Raw genomic sequence first — 20,978 nt, 5'->3', positions numbered from 1 at the left:
ATTCATTACTTGGAAGATGTAAAGGAAAATTAGAGGAATAACCATTTGAACTTATGGATATCAATAATTATACAATTTACCTATTTTTTGGCTTTCATTTTTTTTCATATGCATATATTATATTATTTAATATAGTCTGCAAATATGTATGTATATATTTGTATAATAATTATGCTTACTGTAGTATTTATTATGAATGAATTTCTACAAATACGTTGCATTGTGTTATAAACACATTATAGGTGATTCGAGAAAAGAAAAAAAATGATATTAAAACAGATAAAAGAGAATAAAGTCATCGATAATTTTGAAGAAAATAAAGAAGGTTTTGGAATTAAAAAGAGAAGAGCGTTGTTAGATATGTTACTCTATCATCACATAAAAAACGGTACTTTGAGTGAAGAAGATATCAGAGAGGAAGTGGATGGTATCATGCTAGCTGTATGTATTTTACTGTAAAGACAGAACACTGTAAAATTTAAAATTGTGACATAAAATAATTCGTTATTTTTATTACTTTATATCAGGGTCAAGACACTACTACTATGGGCGTTAGTTGGACGCTGTACTTTTTGGGCCTTCATGATAACTTCCAACAGAAAGTGTATGAAGAATTGTACCATATTTTCGGCGATGACGTCGACAGAAAGATTACAACAGACGATTTAAAAAAAATGAAATATTTGGAATGTGTTATTAAGGTATTATTTTTACACACCATTTTACGTTAATATATATCATTAGTTCAAAAATATTAATCCTTCACATTGAAAGAAAACATAATATAGTCAATTATAAGTATTAATATTATTATATTTATAAATAATATAATACAGTTTTCCTTTGTGTAGGAAGCATTAAGAATATATCCTCCCGTTCCTTTTATATTCAGAAGAAATCCTTCATCGCTAGAAGTTGGTAAGTTTTAATCATGTTCTAATTTCTCCTTATTCCCCTATGGAAAGACCGATTTTACCTAACCATTTTTCATAACAATCGTTCGCTGATTTCGTATAGGCCTACTAATATTCACCTATTAGATTTTAATTACTATTCTTCAGTAAGATAGAATAATTGTTTAATAGGCTAGAAAATTTTCATTATTATACTTCCAGTTGTAAAATGTGATTGTAATTCAATCAATCATACTTCAATCAAAAATTTAGTTTGAATGTCTTGATAATGTAAAAGAGAATGAATTTATTAAATTAAAATTAAGTAATATCTTATAGGTAATTAATAGTTTTCAGATAGATGATATCAAACAATAGAGTTGAAGGACTCAAACGATTACCTTACTCTTACAATTTTACATCGTATTGTAAGGTTTAAAAATCTGAAATTATTTACAGAAAAAACGTATTGTGAGCCATTCAGTATTGTATAAAAAACTAAAGGGGGTTATTACGATGTATATAAAGTGGATGGTTGTGTTTGTAATGAGAGAGAAGGAAATTGAAGGATATTGTGTAATTTGATCAGCAGAGATGATTGGTCGAAATTTATTACAAATTTCATCATAATCATTTTTAAATTAAGTTTCCTATGAGAAAAATCAACCTAATAATAGGATTAAAGTAATTAGAAGATAGCATTTTTGAATTCTTCGAATGGGCCAAATGTCCGAAGCGATAAAAACTTTACTCTGGTCTATTGAGAACACGGGTTCGAGTTCGTGTAGGAACGATCAGAAATTTTTCACGAACGATCTGGCCCGGATATATTCGGACCCATACCGCACTAGAAATCCATGATAATACCCGATTCCATTGTGAATTGTTCGAATGATGTGTATGATTCAAAAGGTCTTCAAGCTGGAAACGATTTTAAAAACTCTGCGATTCATTTCGATAATGTTAAGTATTGATGTCAGTTACCTAATGCAACAAGATGATCTCAATAATACTTTTGTAATTAAACTAGATGTAAGAATTTATATATGTGATTATATTTATTATTTTTATTGATTTTATTGTTAAAATTCTGCATCATTTATTTAAGATTAAATTATAATTTATAGACGGATATAATTTGCCACCGAATTCATCTTACGTTATTTGCATTCACGCCATTCATCACAATCCTACTGTTTTCGAAAATCCTGAAGTGTTTGACCCGGACCGATTTCTACCAGAAAACTGTGAGAAGCGTAATCCGATCGCCTTCTTGCCTTTCTCTGCAGGACCACGAAATTGTATCGGTAAGTAATTGATGTATTTATTGTAATTTTTACCAAATATTTTACGATGGAATTGTTTTTACCACAGGACAAAAATATGCAATGTTTGAGATGAAGACAATCTTAGCAAACGTACTTCGTAAGTTCAAAGTTTACTCTTTGGATCCTCGAGATAAAATTCTCGTGTCCGCTGACATTGTGCTTCGCCCAATATTTGGAATAAGAATGACCGTGGAGGGAAGATGTAAAAATTAAGTTGCCACAGCAACACATTTTATAAATCTTTTTTTCAGCTTACACTTACTAAATCATAGTTGAAAAATCGAAATTATATTAGTTATTCTATATAGAAACAAGAGTGTACTTCATTATATTTTTGAAGGGTACTTCTTGCACACTAGATTATTCCGAATATTGTATTTCCATGAAGGAATTGGCTTCATATAATATACTTTATGAACAATGAAGTATAGAGCTGCATAAATTATTGTCATCTTAAAAATGAGTCCGTCTAAATGTTTTTAAAATTTATATTGCTAATTATGTTTATTGTGTTTTGGGTTTTGGATATTTATATTTTGAGTTTATATATTTACTTTTTGTCTAGTTAAAGTGTTATACAACGTTCTCACACAATCCACGACTCACTTTGATCTCGATTGTAACTGTCGCCAGTCGAACGTCGAGCTGTGCCCACAGGCAGTTCGATAGAGAATAACCCGGCTATTGCACGTGATGATAAAACTGACATAACTACGCGGTAAGTCACGAACACCAACAAATAGAAGTTTGATTATAAATAAATACTTTTTTTCTAAATATATTTGTTTTTCATTTCTCTGTTGAGAGCCAGACATGCATTCCGCAGCCATCTTTTTTTTCGCGTATGGTTGTGGAATTGTCCTATGAATGGATTTATTTTCAAAAACTCTCGAGTCGATTGCGATTAAATCTTGTTTCATTCGAGATTTAAAAGGTCGAGAGAGGTGGCATCATGACACAGTCGCCGATCTTATCATAATCTAGATTAAAATGCTCATTGTGAACGGAGAATTTACTGTGTCAGATATATTAAATAGTACAAGCGATGTCTACACAAATAAAAAACAACCAATTATTAACGATCTAACGATTTTGAATTATTCATTTGATTAGTCACTGATATTAGTTTTTTACAAGAATCTATTACGTCGTCCGATAGATTTTATTTTAAATTAGTTTGTTAATTATATTAAAATTAATATAGCTGCCTTTTAACATTGTATTTTTATTTTCCGTGTTCGTTTTCAGTCTAAATTCGGTTGTTTGTTTAAGTTTGAACTAGTTGTAAATTAGATTAAAAACTTGAATAGATATAATTTTATACTTGCTTACATGTATAAAAATATATGCCGAAATGCTACTATATATATACATTTATAAGGACAACTGCAGAAATTAACGAAGTATGTGATGGATTATATAGTTCGTCTGAACGGTGTGCGGAAGACATGATAGACATATGTTTAGAAAACGATAAAAAAAACTTTAGTAATGTTTAAAGACATAAGTCCAGGAATGAAATATAAATTTTCTAAATTTCCTAAGTTTGACAAGGTTGATTAATATGTATTTGAAACATCCTAGTACTTGTGTAATTGTGGGTCCTTCCCAGTCAGGAAAAACCACATTAGTAAGAAAACAAAAAAACAACTGAATAGAAACCAGCATTTCGGCATATATTTTTATACATGTAAGCTAGGGATTGCAATTGCTAAATCCCTCATCCAGCAATCCTGCTGGATCCAGCGCTGCGGATTTGCAAATACTCAATTAACTTTCTAAATAATGACAATTAGAAAGTCATGTTGTCGGCATTGCCGCTTTGCTAAGTGCGCTATTGCTCGGCGGCGAGAGCGACATTGCCGTTCATTGCGGCACGTGCTACACCCCCTCTGTACACCGCACTGCCCGCCCTTTTGCCTCTGCTGATCTAATTGCCAGTTGACCTTCCGCTCTCGCTAAATAAAGTGTCTTCGCGCTAAATAAAATAAGCAACTTCTCTCCTAGTCCTGGTGCATAATTCTAATTTACGGTCGGTTGTGACGTCAATGAATCACGTGACGGAACGATTTATGATTATTTGATGACCCTGAAACAACTAACGTAGAGGCAGAAAGGGCCTTCTCCGCAGCGGGATATATATGCAGTTCATTAAGAAGTAGGTTGGGAGACAACACCATCAATACCATTTGTTTCTTGAGATCCTACTTCCAGAAAAGTCAAAAAAATAACAGAAGTGATTGATTTAATTTTATTTAATCCTTTAAAATACTTTATTCAAGACAAGACTAATATTTTATAACTTCTACTCTAATTCTATTAAGTAAGAGGTTTTAACATTTATTCTATAAGTGGTTAGTGGGCTAGACTAGGACAATTTTGTTGTGAAAATTAGTGAGAAACTGAGGCTACCTAGTTAGTTAAATAGTTAATTAAATTAATGAGTATCAGAATCTTAGATATATGATGATATGACTGTATGTGATTCATGATTGTGATAATAATAACTAACTACTAGACTACTACTAATTACTTACTCACTACTTTACTAACACGAATAATTAAATTAGTTATAAATAACTACAGACTGATATGTAGAGCCTATATAAGAAAACTGGTAAGACTGATAGCCACTTAGCCACTGATTATCTGTCCTTACATTATTATAATATATTAATATAAATTAATTAGTAGAATTACCTTTGCTATTATTTAACTTAGTTAGATTATAATTATAATGTAATCTTTAACATTTAAAGTTAATTATCTCTATCTCAAGTGTTAAACCGAACCAAAGTTAAGTTCACTATTTAAATGTGTAAGAAGTTTTACTGATTTATAGTGACCAGTCTAAATAATAAAACATTTTTTAAAATACTTAAGAAACTTTTATTTCTTTAAAAAAACATAAATTGCTGGATAGATAGATAGATAACACTTTATTGCATCAAAAATACATCTGCGCTGGATCCGCGCTGGATCCAGCTAAATGATGCTGGTCCAGCAAAAATCCAGCTGGATTGAAAACACTACTGGATTGCAATCCCTAATGTAAGCAGGTATAAATTCATATCTATACAGGTTTTAATCTAATGTATATATATACAGTTGACTCCGCATAAGTCGACACCCCAAAGGGGAAGTGAAAATGTGTCGAGTTATCCGATGTGACGTTCTTGTTGATGACAGAGTAAGATCTATTAGCTCTTACGAAAGGATCATGCAGGCAGATAGCACGTGTCTAATGGAACAAACGAACTAAGGGAAAGTTCGAACCCTTGTACAGTACATGGACAATCGGGCTTATATAATTGTTCGTTTTCAATTTCTTTTCCGATTGATCGGGCTTTTCTTCCTCGCTGCCCGGTTGATCTCTTCTCTGTCTCGAGATGAAAATTTGAGAACAATTTAGGTCACGAGAAAGATCTGCATGGGATGGTTTATTCGATATCAACCTCTCGACTCTGATTGCGATTTATCGATGACTCAGACACTTACAATTATATTTCACCTTTTCGTTTACTGTTTCATTTTTGCGTCTTAAGTTTATAAAAATCTCCTTTTTCATTTGTTCTAAAATTTGTTTTTCCTCAATTCTTTATGAGCGACGATGTGAAAGTCCGATGTCGCCAGCTGCACACGTACAGTATTAGTTATCTCGTTGTTTTAGTTTATTAAAATAAACTTTTTTCCTATTAATTACGGACTATTTCCAAAACTACACACAGACGACAGCTTTTTTATCCGTAATTATTGTTATTAATTAAATATTATTCGAAGAGATCGAATAAAATTAGTATTAATTAAATACAATGAAAATAATGTTACATTTACAAGAACAAGTTTCGACTGTCGAGAACAAATTTTTTACTGCTTGGAGAATTTCCGATTTTCGAGGATTAGAAAACTTCAGGAACACAATCATTAGTCACAATGTTGTAATATTTAAATATGTTCTTTCAGTAATTTAAAAAATACAGTGGAACCTCGCTTAACGAACATGATTCGTTCTAGAGTCTTACTCGTAATGCAATACACTCGTTAAGCGAAATAATTTTTTCATATAAATAAATGTAAAATACTCAAATATTTTATGTATACAGTTTATTCAAAAAAAAATAATGTGAATCATCTTTAGCTTTTCTTCTAGCGCAAAATGAACCAATGTAAAATGCGAATTCGATTTATGCAAAACAAAAAAAAAAAAACACACACACACACACACACAGATAATATGTTTAATAAACAATCCAAAGGATATGCCAAATTCTTGGGTTATGTAAAAGCTATAATTAAAATACTAGAAATTGATTAATTTGACTAAAGGTAAGCAGTTATGCTGCCATCTCGTATTAAATTTAACGACCGATTCCAAATCAAAATTTAAAAATGCATAAATAAATCATTATTTATAATTATTACATTTAATACTAGATGGCAGCATAACTGCCTACCTTTAGTCAAATTAATTAATTACTAGTATTTTAATTATAGCTTTTACATAGCCCAACAATTTGGCATATCGTTTAATGTGTTTATTATATAACAGGTATAAGTATGGAAAAGTGTGTGATCACAAGCGACAGTAAGATGCTACCGGAACGAGTGCAAAACTTACTGATGTAGCATGTGCGAAATCAGACTTCTCCTTTCCAGGCCACTCGTTATGCGATACGACGCTCGTTATGCGATACGACGCTCGTTATGCGATACGACGCTCGTTATGCGAGTCAATTTTTCACAATTTATTTTGCTCCTTATGCGGAGTTCTCGTTAAGAGAGGTTCCACTGTATTAATTAAGAATAACATTCTTTATCTTATAGCACGAATAAAATTTATTTTTAAGAGTTTATTTCAATCGTTAAATAAAAGAATCAAAAATTGTACATGACACTATTTATTTATGCTCTGATTTATTAGTTTAATTTCCTAATTAACAAAAATATATTTAACATTAATTTTTTAAATGGTATTCACACCAAATATAAAAATAGGACTAAAAATAGAGGCCAATTTTAACATTACTACTTCACAACATAAGATTAATGAAATAAATATTATATTTGTAAGAATTAAAACTAGTTAACAATTCAGGCGTTCAAATTTAAGTTATCATTTTCAAACTAAATATGCACTGATGTTTCTCTATGCAAATGACATTGCCGAAATCCTTCTGACAGTACTTATCCCATCAGAAACCATTCACAATGGGCTAAATTATGTTGAAACATTATTTAGTTCATTTCAGAAGAATAAATCATTTTGCAACAATATACAATTTTCTATTAGATGAAGAATATTGCATTCTATTACTACGTTTTTATTCGTACCATACAAAAATTACTCTTGCAAATTGTGTAACAATAGAATTTACTTCCACATAATCGAAATTCCAGTTTTCAAGTGGGTTTATTATTTCAAATTCAGGAAATGGGTAAAATCTACATAGGCAACGAAAGGAAATTCTGCTTTGAACGCATTTAGTATTTCGTTGAACTTTTACTTCTCTCGTATATCGTATGAGCGTATCTAACAAAAAATGAATGCAAAACAACACTTTTGCACCATTTTCGATTTCAAATATTTTAGTCTCTCTAAACATTGCGATATTTATTTCTATTTCGTCTTCTGTTAATCGATGCTTATTACATAGTAGTTGGGCGCTTTCTGTAATTGAGTAAATTGTTAAAAATAAATACTGTTCATCATAGAAGCGATTGTTGTAAAAAAATGCAAGTACTATCTGCGTATATTGCTGTATAAAAGAAGGCAACTGGATAGATAAATACTAATTCATCTGTACGTACGTATCAGGGACAATATGGACATACACAACGATAAAAAATACATGGATCCGAATTGAACTAGAAGTACTCATCTAACGAAACAACGTAGTTTTTCAGAATCGTCTGCTAAGGTGTTCAGCATGGAAATTGGTATTTTCTGTTGAAAATGAAAAATTAATTAGACAAAAGTTTTTTCAAATAATAAATAAATATTAAAAACAATGGGATCGGTTATTATTATAATGTTAAAAAATAATTCCAAAAAATTTAAAAAATTTTTTAAAAATAAACGAGTTAAAATCATTCTTGTTTATCCGATTTCGAATGAATTAAACCAAAGATGGACACTTATTTAGAAAATTACCAAATACTTTTTACTTTATTAACCATATTATCCAAATGCATTTCACCCGCTGTATCTCCTCAGTGGATATCATGTTACACACCAGTACATTTAAACTCTATCAAGCTATCCCAGCATTCATCGACACATACGCCGGTATTTAAATTAATAACATTTACATAACTCTTGATAAAATAATGCTCGACAATGCGTCTCATTACAGGATTATCTATTTTATACAGTATTTTAATGTTGTTTCTATCTATAATACAATGAACTACACTACAATGTTGATGCCACGGAAATTCAGTTCTATTTAGCCGGATTGCTGCCTCATGTTTTTTCAGCCGCTTCTCAAGTTGTCTTCTTGTTTTACCTCGATATTATATTTACGTGTTGACCATGTGCACATCAGTCTGTAGAAAACATTTACGTAAATACACGTAAATACAATATCGAGTTGAAACAGGAAGACAACTTGAGAAGCGGCGGAAAGAACATGAGGCAGCAATCCGGCAAAACAGAACTGAATCTCCCTGGCATCAACATTGTAGTGTAAAACATTGTATTATAGATACAAACAACATTAAAATACTGTATAAAATAGATAATCCTGTAATGAGACGCATTGTCGAGCATTATTTTATCAAGAGTTATGTAAATGTTATTAATTTAAATACCGGCGTATGTGTCGATGAATGCTGGGATAGCTTGATAGAGTTTAAATGTACTGGTGTGTAACATGATATCCACTGCGGAGATACAGCGGGTGAAATGCATTTGGATAATATGGTTAATAAAGTAAAAAGTATTTGGTAATTTTCTAAATAAGTGTCCATCTTTGGTTTAATTCATTCGAAATCGGATAAACAAAAATGATTTTAACTTCTTTATTTTTAAACAATTGTTTAAACTTTTTGGAATTATTGTTTTTTTAACATTACAAAAGTTTTTTGATTTATTTTACCATACCAAAATATGGTATATTGATCACACCAAAAGTACGTTTGTTGTTCAAATAGCTGAATAGTTTAAATAGAATTTCAAAGAGCAATTTTAATATGTATTTCTTTGTTAATATTAAAAGTAATTTGTCATTTTTCTATTTTGTATGCATCTGTAATGGATTTTTATTGAAATTTGAGGAAGCCTATGAACTTCTCGAAATAAAGTGATTGTTAGTATGTGATTGCTGTTGAGTTTTCTCTGACAGAAATGACATACTGACTTGCTGTTAATATCATTTAGTTTGCTGGGTGCATTAGTAATTAAGGAAAATATTAAACTTCACTCAGGGAATAGTAGAAAATAAGGATGTAGTATTTCTAAAACTGATATTTTCGTGAGGTTCGATGATATTCAAGTTAACAATATCCTATGCTAAAAAGAATAATTTCAGAAAATTCTTGTATTAGAAAAATATAAGGTGTTTCTCAAAGTACTGTTCCTCAAAGTACAAATCTTCTCAAGTGGAAATTCTGTGAAAGATTCAGGACACTAAAGAAACAAAAAGATTTAACATAATCTAAACAAAACATAACATCGATTAGACAGCGTATTTTGAAAAAAGCAAGTTTTGTGACTATTGCAGAAACGTTCTATTGCACGGAACTTACGACATGGGGAGACAACAGCAGTACATACAGAGCCAATTTTGCAATAAGAGAACCTAAGCTATCGCCTAGGGGCAACAACATACGGAGACACCAAGCCTTACTCATATACAAAGAAAAATAGATTGTTGATTAGTTTAAATCAACAAAAATATTTTAAATACTTATGATTATATTATTGATGATCTGAGTGTATGTATGTGCTTATGTGAGTATGATAATATACAGTCAGTATTTACCGAAAGTAACAAGCAAGCAAAGGAATGACAAATCCAAACTGAACCCTACTATGCTGGTCGACTCATCAGCGTTACTCACTAAATCTCGGGAAATCGACTCACCCAGATTTAATGATTCATTAAGCCCCTATCACTTAAACAAATCAGTTGGTTTTGGTCAAATTATATTCGGTCAATTACTTCTTAGACCTTGTAAATAAACTACATTCACTTAATACACCTGCAAGCTTATTGTCTAGCTTTCTTCTGTTCTTGATTCTTCTCAGACGATTGTTTTTTGGTGACTGTAGGTAAGTACTCTTTGAAAATGTTATAAATACTAATTTATATGTAAATTTTACAAAATAATTTATATATATTATACGAAAGTATGTGACATAGTTTCATGTTAGCCAAGTCTGATTTTTTGTTCTATTTGTGACCACTTCTAATTCGCACATTTCAACACAAAGATTTGTGCAATTGCAGTGACTATATTGTTCATCATTTAATTTGCGGGAGTGAGAATAAATGAAAAATAGGTATAAATATAGAAAAACCTAAATTATTAATATTTTTATATTGACCTATAAGCTGTGTGTATTGTATAGGAATGTCTGTGAAATGTCACAGTAATTTTACTGAAACTAAAGTATTTACAGTACAATAAACAACGAATTTTCCGAAGTCATTTTTGGAGAACAATGTTTCGTTGACAGCAATAATACTCGACTTGATGATTTCACGCTGATAACATCACTATAAAAGAAATTTTGATGACTAAATTAAGTACACACATTAAATTTTAGTCATTGCATGACTGAAATTTTTCATTTAGATATGTTGTAACGGTCGCATTTCTTCTATTATTTTTGTAAACAATATTAATGTTTCGATTCATTTAATTTTTCTTTTGAAAACAGTGATAATTATTGATTGTTTTACAAAATTATACAAAGTATTTAATGACAAAAAAGATACAAATATTTCATTTATTTTGATCAAAAATAATGTTTTCTATGAAAATTCTATAAATTTATCTATAGATAAAATAGAAAAACATGGAATTCATAAATTTATCTAAAGTAATTTATCACCCAGTTAAGAATAAATTATACATTTTGTTATTGTTAATTGCCTATTCGGACTTTACTTATTAATAGGACTTTATACTAGTGTTTAAAGATTGGCACAGTAATGAAAGTTAGTTGAAAAAAGAACAAAATTTCTTTATTATATCACCTGTAGTAATAATTTCTGTTCACATATTATACGTGTTTCGGGCTAGCATGCCCCTCATCAGCAGTATTACTACAAACCACTAAAAAGTAACAATAACAAACAAATAAGTTACTGTATAACTTAAAATTTCTTAGCAATAAAATACAATTTTAAAACTTACTGTAAATACATATCCAGTTATACTCGAGATTGGAATATGTATTTACAGTAAGTTTTAAAATTGTATTTTATTGCTAAGAAATTTTAAGTTATACAGTAACTTATTTGTTTTGTTATTGTCACTTTTTAGTGTTTGGTAGTAATACTGCTGATGAGGGGCATGCTAGCCCGAAACGTGTAACATAACGGAACACGCATAATATGTGTACAGAAATTATTACTACAGGTGATATAATAAAGAAATTTTGTGCTTTCCTGAACTTTCTCATTACTGTGCCAATCTTTAAACACCAGTATAAAGTCTTATTAATAAGTAAAGTCCAAATACACAATTAACAATAATATTAGAATTTAAGGACAGTAAAACTTTTACAATTATACATTTTGTTGTTTTTACTATATTATACCCAGTTTTTTAAAAATGGGCAAGCTTTAACTAGTAATTTCAATAAATATTACTTTAAATATCAAAATGATTTATTTGTATTTTATTGATACGCATCATTCACCATTCAATACATCAAAGTCAAATTTGTACTTGTGCTATTATGAAGTTGGGTAGAGTTATTTCACTTTAATGTTCAGGGTCAGGTTTTCGCTATGAGAAGGGTCGTAAGCGTGAAACATTGCTCTACACTTCTACAGAACCTGTCGTATTTTGTATACATCAATGTAAAATCGACGACTTATCAAAGTTAATATAAACAGTAACAAAAGTTAATAAATTCTCTTTTTATCCAGGTAATTATAAAGATGGAAGATACGTCACTCGAAGAAATAACAGAAATGTGTTCAATATTTAAACAAGGCTCTCTCATAGATACAGAATTACCGGAAGAAGTAATGTTTTACATATTTCAATATCTCAAAGATACGGAATTGGACGTGTGCAGACAAGTGTGTAGACAATGGAAAGATATGGTTGAAAGAATCATGTCGAATAAAGTAACAATGGTCACAAGGGTAATTATTTTTTAAGTATTTATTTGATTATATGCCGCAATTATAGTATTGTTTCGACAACGTTCCAAATTGATCTCATATTAAGAAAATCAAAGGAAAGTGAAGAAGAAACAGTCATAACAACTTTTTAACTTTCGCTTTCTCGGCTGTTTTAGCAATAGCGAATCAAGATAAATTATACAATTATAAGAATTTATTGTTCTTTTTGCAATCGTCGTTGAAGATAAAAACGACAAAAACTCGTTTAGATTCAAATATAGTAACTACTTCATTATGTAAATCATTTTACATAATTTCTAATTATTCTGATTTATTTGAACAGAAAATTCCTCCCAAGTTATTGAAAAACTTTTACTTCGAATCTGAACAACTACAACCTTATACTGGTTTCGACAATAATTTCCAGTATAATTGGTTCCTCCTTTCAGACGAACCTTTACCTACGTGGAAGTGTCCCATTATCAATGATGAAGACTTCTATTTTTCTAATCATCATTGGAATTTCTTCGATACACCTAAATCTGGTAATTAGGTTATTAATAATTTCTAATAAATCCAGTTTATTCAGCGATATAATAATATCTATTTACTGTTTAATTTCATACCAAGAACCGCCTCCTAAGTTACCTCTATGCTGCAAAAATCTAAATACTTCTTCGACCGAAGAAAGAATCGAAATACAATTTGCATTATTTCCGAACGTTCCCGGTTTTAATGTTTTCGATTTTCCAAGAAAAATATTTCAAGTTATAGACATAATCCAATTGGAACCAGATAAGCAGAAGATATTGCAGTATCTCTGCCGCAAAAAGAACATATCGGCAGAAGAAACTAAATGTGCTATTGCCTACGTTGATTTTTCAGTGTTTTTGAACAGAAATAAAGCTAACTCGACCACTTTTTACACAATCGAAAAGGGCGTAGACAGATTTACGATATTTTATGGAAAGAGAGTAAATGCTCTCTCCCTTTACATTAAAGTAGGCAAACTTGACTATAAGACTGTAAAGAAAAAATTCGAAAGGATAAAGCTTTTCAAACCCAAAATGATGCAGAAGACATGTTTTGTGTATATTTTTCATGATATGTGTAAAATATGCTCTGATCCAGTAATTAAAACGTTTAGAGAAGCCTTTCCTACAGTAAACCACGTGGTTTACAACTTTTTACCTTTGTTTATATCAATTAGTCCACCAGAAAACCACCAGTTTGATAACGTAACCGACAACTTTTCGGAAGATATCGAGGGAATAGCACTATTTCTTTTTGTATGGTGGGAATGAATATACTGTACTAATTTAAAGAAATTGTGCTTTCACGTTAACTGGAACAGAGATTAATAAAATTATAATTAAGCTCATTAGCTCACTGTGTTGTTCAGCATTCTGCACTGTTTTTCGTATATTGGTATCCGATAAGAAAATAAATGTTTTAATTGTGAGCATAAAGTAAAAAGGAATCATTTAAACAAAAATAATTTATTTAAATTTTAAAAATTTGAATGTAAAAACCGAAAAAATCGTAAAAATATAAAGATTTCACGATTCAAGGATAAAAGCAAAGCTATATGGTTTTATATTATACACAGGTGTTATGTTAAAAGTTTTAGTATTTTAACCATGGCTGTGAAGTTGAAGTTGTATTCGTACAGTTTTGGTGTATTTGTTGGGGTCAGAGTCGTTAAAATTGTTCTCACTCCAACTCTTTTTATTTTTCCAACTTGTTATGTTTAAATACTTTTCTGGCTGTTATACTGTATAAGCCTAGTACGATCTATCAAAATATGACTTATTCTTATATATAACAGAAAGAAAGTAATGACCCTTTTAAGATTTTTCTCTTTTGGACTCAGGACACCTTGAAACGTCGAGAAGTGCAAAAATATTCAAGGTTTTTTTCTGTATGCACGGATGTTAAAATGTATATAGGGGCACGATTTAGTTCGATTACCTTGAAGCTTAATAAATGCTGTGTTAAACCAAACGACTCTGATTCAGGAACCACTAAAGTTATGAAGTTTCAAATAGGGTAAACAAAATCGTGCCACACACACAGAGAATGTGAAATCCGTACATCCAGGAAATAAAAACCGAATCTCGACATTTCTCGAATTTCCCTACTTGAAAAGTGTATACCTTTGGAGGAATCAGTTTTTGAGCGATCGCTGGTCTTTTCCTCTCTTATATATGACAGTTGGGAAAGTAAAAATTATCGAATATATATAATTTAAAAAATTAACCATTCAGCAGTGTGCAACGTATATATACGTTAATGGCGATCGTATGGCAGCAGTGAGCGACATCTATATCCGCAAAAAATTCATATAAAGTACCTGGAACATTTTGTGAAGTCGTAGAATTTTGACGAGTAGTTGGATTCTCCAACTTTATTTCGGAATATCTTTTAGTTCTCGAGAAATTCCAATAAAACAGAGAAAATTAAAATAAATATGAAATTTTAGAAGGCCATCTATCGACATAAATCGAATTTAAACCTTTTGCCATCATTTGATTGGTTAAAAAAATTAATATTCCTAATTGGCTCGAGTCAGAAAAAAGTAGGTGTGACTTCTGTAAATGACGCTTTCGCGATAGCTCTGATACAACCATAAAAAGCAATCAATTTACATCATCAGTTTAACATTAGGTAACATTAACTGTTATCTGTAATTGTAAGAAGTAGGCAGTTTTTGAAATTTGTTAAATAATAAAACTAACTTTTTTGTAAATGGTTAATTTATTGTTTGAGTTAACAATTGTTTTAAATTTGAAAAATAAAAATTTGCATTATGTAGAAAAATCGTAATTTCCGACTGGCGTCCTCTTAACCCATATGAACCAATTTTTCTAACATTTTATCTGATCGAGTAACACATAATAATACTTTTTTTATATTAGTGTTGCCATATTCTACGTATACTTTCTATATTCGCATCCATTTTGTTTCATCTAATTACACTTTAAATGTAAAAAAAACTACCAACAAATTAATTTGCTAATAAAGGGACTTCTTGCTAATAGAACTTTGTATTCTTCTTTGATGTTGTTTTACGTAATAACACTAAATCAGTAAACATGCTAATTAACAGATTTATAAACACTAAAAAACATAAATGTTTCGAAATTAGAACTAGATAATTATATGCACAAACAAATTAGTAGTCCAATAATACATACTTTCAGTTATATCCAAGCATTATGTCCAAAGATCAGTTCTCGCTAATTGTCAAAAAAATAAATCATTTTTTAACTTTTCTTTCTTTACAGTAGCATATTCTGAAACAGGTTCTAAATTCACAGTAAAATTTCCACTTTTTATCCGTTAAAAACAATGCAAAATATGCATGATCCACGTAATAAAAATTTATCGCAATAAACTTCAAAAAAAAAACGAGAAACATAGTAACACCAAACAGCACTCACAAAATCTGACTCATATAGGATAATGCTTTTGTGAATAGTCATCACGTGATGAAAAGTTTCTGAATAAATGCTAAAAGTTTTAAAATATTCTTCCATGAAACCCGATGGATTTGATTAATACACAATAACTAAATCCGTGGAATAAAGATGAATAAACTACCATTATAACTATGCAAATTAGATATGAAAAAGATCACTGCGCAAAATCTCCTGCAAACCATTGGATCACGTGGCATTGAAGCTTTCCTGCGAAACACTAAAAATTTGCTATAATTATTTTATTGTAAGTGGCATCGTCCATCGCCAAACTTGGAAATTGATGACCGAGTATTAATAAAATATAAACAACTTTCTCCAAGCCAATGGAAAATTGGTCATTTTATACAGATTCATTCTGGTAGTGGTAATTGCGTAAGAGTTGTTACAGTATTCATGTCTACTGGAGAGCTAATGACACCAATTACAAAATTGTGTCCACTACCCAATAATAATTTATTTTAAAAATTGAATGATTGTCGAATTACTTTAGCTACAAAGGTGAAATTGATACCTTGCAGATGTCGATGCTAAGAGTAATGTGTTATCTGTTATTTATTGTTATTATCCGGAAAATCTTTATTTTATTTTTCGAGTTTTCGAGTGAATCGCCCTCTTCTTGTTGTACCGGATATATGTTGGTATCGTGATATAATTCACTTTCATTGTACACACCATCATTAAAACACGTGCATTGTTTTAGGGCTAAAGTTAAGGTGAAATTAAGTAAATTTTCGATGTTTATTTTAAAAATCATTACTGATGTCTGCTTTTTAAGCCAGAATTAATTTCTGTATATGAAACACATGTAATAAAATAAATTTAAGATTAAATAGCAATAAATCATTCAGGAAATTCACGTATATTAACGTTTTAATAACATAAAAATATTATAAAACGCATCATCTGGCACGATTAATAATATGCAAATTATTACAATCAAACTCAAAAAAATTATTACGGTCGAAAATATTCTTTAATAAGTAAAAGAAAAAGTAATCTTTAAAAGTAATGTTGAAGAAGTTTCCAATAAAGATGAAATTTATACTTTCATTAATTGTCTTCCTCATGAAAAATTTTTCTTCAAATATAGCAGACATTAAAAAGATTAATTGTTCAAAAATTAGAATTTAGAAGCCAATCGAATGAAGTTTGCATGAAAGTATTCCGATTGGAAAATCCCTTTTTCTAATTTTGAAAAAACAAAATGGATTAGATAACAATCAGTATTGAATATTCGCAGGTAATTGTCAACTTGGTGGTGTATCGGGATCAGGACATTTCTTTTCATCTTTTATCATCTTCTAATGTTTTCTTTCTAATGTCGACAAGAATTTCGGCTGCTCTCAACACTTCTGGGTCTGTTTCTTCCGTTTCCTGCAATGATGAATATTCTTTAATAAATTATTAATTTCATACTTAGGAATAAATATGTCAATCGAACAAATATTAATGTTCAAAGCAAATAAAATTAATTTTGTTGTTTATTAATGGAACCTTGACACGTTTTCAATAACAAAACCAATTTCTAGTTAACAGTATTTGTGCATCTTTGTTATTAATGAATTTTCTTATCATTGTATAATCATATCTTCCATGTGTATAATAAGTGTACAGCAATTTACCATCTTCGAAGATTTTTCATAAAATTGTGAAAAATTCGATTACACGAACAATAAATTTACTTTCCTCCTTCAAATGTGTATTTTTATAAAATTTATTTTTAACGAAGATTTTCGATTTTAAACAATTATGAATACAGAACTAAATCTTACGTTAATTCCTGAATAAAATACTGTAATATCTAACATAATTAAAATTTATATTTCCCCATGTTAAATTAAATATTTACAAGCAATAGTAAATATAAAGCAGAATACTATAAATAAATACCATTGATGTAGATGGGGCTTCATCAATATGTGTCTGTTTATGTAGACACCATTCTTCCTTGAAGTTTGCAGTGAAGCGACATTGAGGACATTGCCATAATGTTTCAGAAGATTGCGAAGTTATTTCTTTTTCGTTCCTGTTAAGAGGCTCTTTTTGCATTGATTCTGGAGTCGACATGTTCAGAAGGGTGCTCATGAGTCTGTTTAGAGATTTCACAAGTCCTCGCTTCTTTTCTAATTTGCTAAACAATTGAAAAAAAATGTTAACTGTTCAAATTCGTGTACACCTTTCTGTGCTGCTTTTTATATTAAATTGAATTTTAATAGCAGAATTTCAGCAAACAATGATACACAAACTCTCCTTACATGACTAGGTTTATTCAGGTGATTAGCGAAAATAAATATTTTTGGAATAAGTGTAATCTCCGTGTAACTAAACAAGAGAAATTGCAATCACCCGATAGAAATTATTTAATATAAAATACAGTGGAACCTCGCTTAACGAGCATAATTCGTTCCAGAGTCTTACTCGTAAAGTGAAACACTCGTTAAGCGAAACAATTTTTTTCGTAGAAATTAATGTAAAATAATACGTTCCACGCTGAAAAAATGCTCAAATGTTTCATGTATAACGTTTATTTTAAAAAATGTACAATAAACACTGTTAAGGAGCGTGAATCATCATAATCTTTTCTTCTAGAGCAGAATGAAGCATCCTGGAATGAGAATTAGATTTTCAACAAAAATATAAAAAAAATCACAGCTAATATGTTTGTTAAACACTCGAAAACGATATGCCAAATTCTTGGTTTATGTAAAGACTATAATTAAATATTAGAAATTAATTAATTTCACTATAGATAGGCAGTTATGTTCCCATCTCGTATTATATGAAATTATTATAAATAGTTAATTTTTAATTTGACATTTCTAAAATTTAATTTCGAATCGGTCATAAAATTTAATGACCCAAGAATTTGGCATATCGTTAGGCGTGTTTATTATATAACGAGCTACGGTTGTTGATGTTATATATGCGTAAATCACAAGTTTGGAAAAATATATGATCACAAGCGACACTAACATGCTGGCGAAACGAGTGCACAGGCTGATGGAGCATGCCGCATGCGCACAGTTCGAGACTTCCTCTCTCCTCATCACTCGTTACGCGAAAAATCGCTCGTTGAGCGAAGTTTCACTGTTTTTAAATAACTATGTGGATCTTACCTATCCTGAACTATTCAAAAATAAACAGAAATATGACAAATCAGTCGAATACAGTAGAGATACGTTAATCGGAACATCGGTAATCTGAATCGCCGGTAATCGTAACGATTTTCAGACGGACTGTGTCGTGATGAATCGAACGTTTTTGATAATAAATTTACTTCTAAAGTATAATTTTCATGTTTTTATATTTTTCAATATATTTATTTTGTTTGTACAAAATGCAGAAATAATTTTTAACGATACGATAGCCTCGATTATTATTATGAAAATTTTCGTCAGGCTTAAAATCGACGAAAATTCAACACGAAGCGACACGCAACGAAGAAAAATTTGAACATCGGACAGATTAATGTATTTTTTCGTAAATAATCGGTAATCGGAACAAATCACTAATCTGAACAACCCCAGTCTCCAATTGATTCCGATTAACGACTCTCTACTGTATTGTAAAAGTGTATATTCATGTCAAGCACAACGTTATTATAAGAGAATATATTTGAAAAAGATTGTTTCGTTATACACATGTGTACAATTAGAGAACTTTCTAAACGTAAACACTTGTATGTGTTACTGTCATAAATCATAACATATTCATAAACTATTATTTATCAAATGATTAAAATATGATATACTTCTTCAGGTATACTTTTATTTACCTGAGACGAAGATTGTTTTTCTTGAGTTGAATGAAATATTTGTTTGTGATTATTTAAATTCCATCGATGTTTAAATGTCTTAAAGCAATAATCACACTGGAACGGCTTTTCCCCGGTGTGACTTCTCTCGTGACGTTTTAAATGAGCTAGGGATGCACAAATTTTCGCGCAAAACTTGCATCGATACTTTTCCAAATTCTGATATCTCGGTGGTAGCTAACCCAAGAAATTATTTTAAAAACTGTACTAATTTCACATATAATAAAAACGGTTTATATAACATATAAAAATATAATTAGTATGCATTCATTTATACACAAATTAGTAGAAAAATTAGTGTTAAGTTAATGTAATTTTAATGGTTGTTTTTAAATTAAAGGAAAAACAATAAAAATGTCGGACAAACAAGAGTAATCTGAACACTTGCGAAAGTAAATTGTTATAATAAAATAATAGTAATTAGAAATTTCGAATTATCATTTTACGTATTATTCGTTTCCACTATTCTAGTTTAAATTTTCTTATAAAAAATTTTCTAAATACGTACTTTTTCAGTAGAATGCAATTCTTTTAAATGTGATAACATATGCCTGTTCAAAGAGTCTTCCCATAAAGTAGAATAACCACAATGGCTACATTTATAAATTTGTTCTCTTGAATGTATATTTTTGTGTCTTTTTAAATTTGGTTCATCGTGTGGTAGAATAGCCGCATTCGTCACATTTAAATTTCTTTTCATTTGTATGTAATAACTTGTGAGTTTTCAAATTGTAGACCGAAGTAAACTGTTTTCGACACACTTCGCAAGTCAATATTTTGCAGTTGGGATATTCCTTTAGATGTTCGTCGAATTGTTCTTCGTTTATAAATTGATTTTTGCAAATTATGCATTCGATGCTCGTGTTTCTATCACTTGAAGTGGACTCCTATTAAATAAAATACATCAATATAATTACATATATTTATATTATTCATTTTAGAAAAACAAAATCGATAGAAATTTTTTGGTGTGTAGTAATTTTGGTTAGATTTTCTGTTTTCCATCGTTAAAAGTATAGTATTTATAAATACGAAACGTCTTTTGTTTCTCATACACAATACAGGGCAACTTAACGATCACTTGGCTTTCTTTCATCTTTTATTCTGGTTGATACGCTTATACATCTCACGTTTCGGGCCTAATACGCCTTTCCTCA

General features: G+C 30.0%; 2 protein-coding genes across 2 annotated transcripts; one reads left to right on the top strand and one right to left on the bottom strand.

Annotated features, from left to right (window-relative positions):
- Window positions 1-264: 264 nt before the first annotated feature.
- LOC136990694 (cytochrome P450 4c3-like) lies at window positions 265-2,670 on the top strand. Its single transcript, XM_067289106.1, has 5 exons — window positions 265-441; window positions 528-701; window positions 852-918; window positions 2,021-2,200; window positions 2,268-2,670. Exons 1-5 carry the CDS (start codon window positions 265-267, stop codon window positions 2,432-2,434), a joined length of 765 nt encoding a protein of 254 aa, XP_067145207.1. The 3' UTR covers window positions 2,435-2,670.
- Window positions 2,671-17,291: 14,621 nt separating this feature from the next.
- On the bottom strand, window positions 17,292-20,708 carry LOC136990693 (oocyte zinc finger protein XlCOF26-like; the record flags this gene model as incomplete). Its single annotated transcript, XM_067289105.1, has 3 exons — window positions 17,292-17,381; window positions 17,898-18,138; window positions 20,536-20,708. Coding segments are annotated over 3 exons (504 nt in total), but the record flags the coding sequence as incomplete, so codon positions are not given.
- Window positions 20,709-20,978: the final 270 nt, after the last annotated feature.

Source organism: Centruroides vittatus, unplaced genomic scaffold (genome assembly GCF_030686945.1).
Source record: "Centruroides vittatus isolate TY-2023 unplaced genomic scaffold, ASM3068694v2 contig_1331, whole genome shotgun sequence".
NCBI classification, from domain to species: domain Eukaryota; kingdom Metazoa; phylum Arthropoda; class Arachnida; order Scorpiones; family Buthidae; genus Centruroides; species Centruroides vittatus.
Note: the sequence above shows the minus strand (reverse complement) of the source record. Positions and strands in the feature narration are given on the sequence as shown.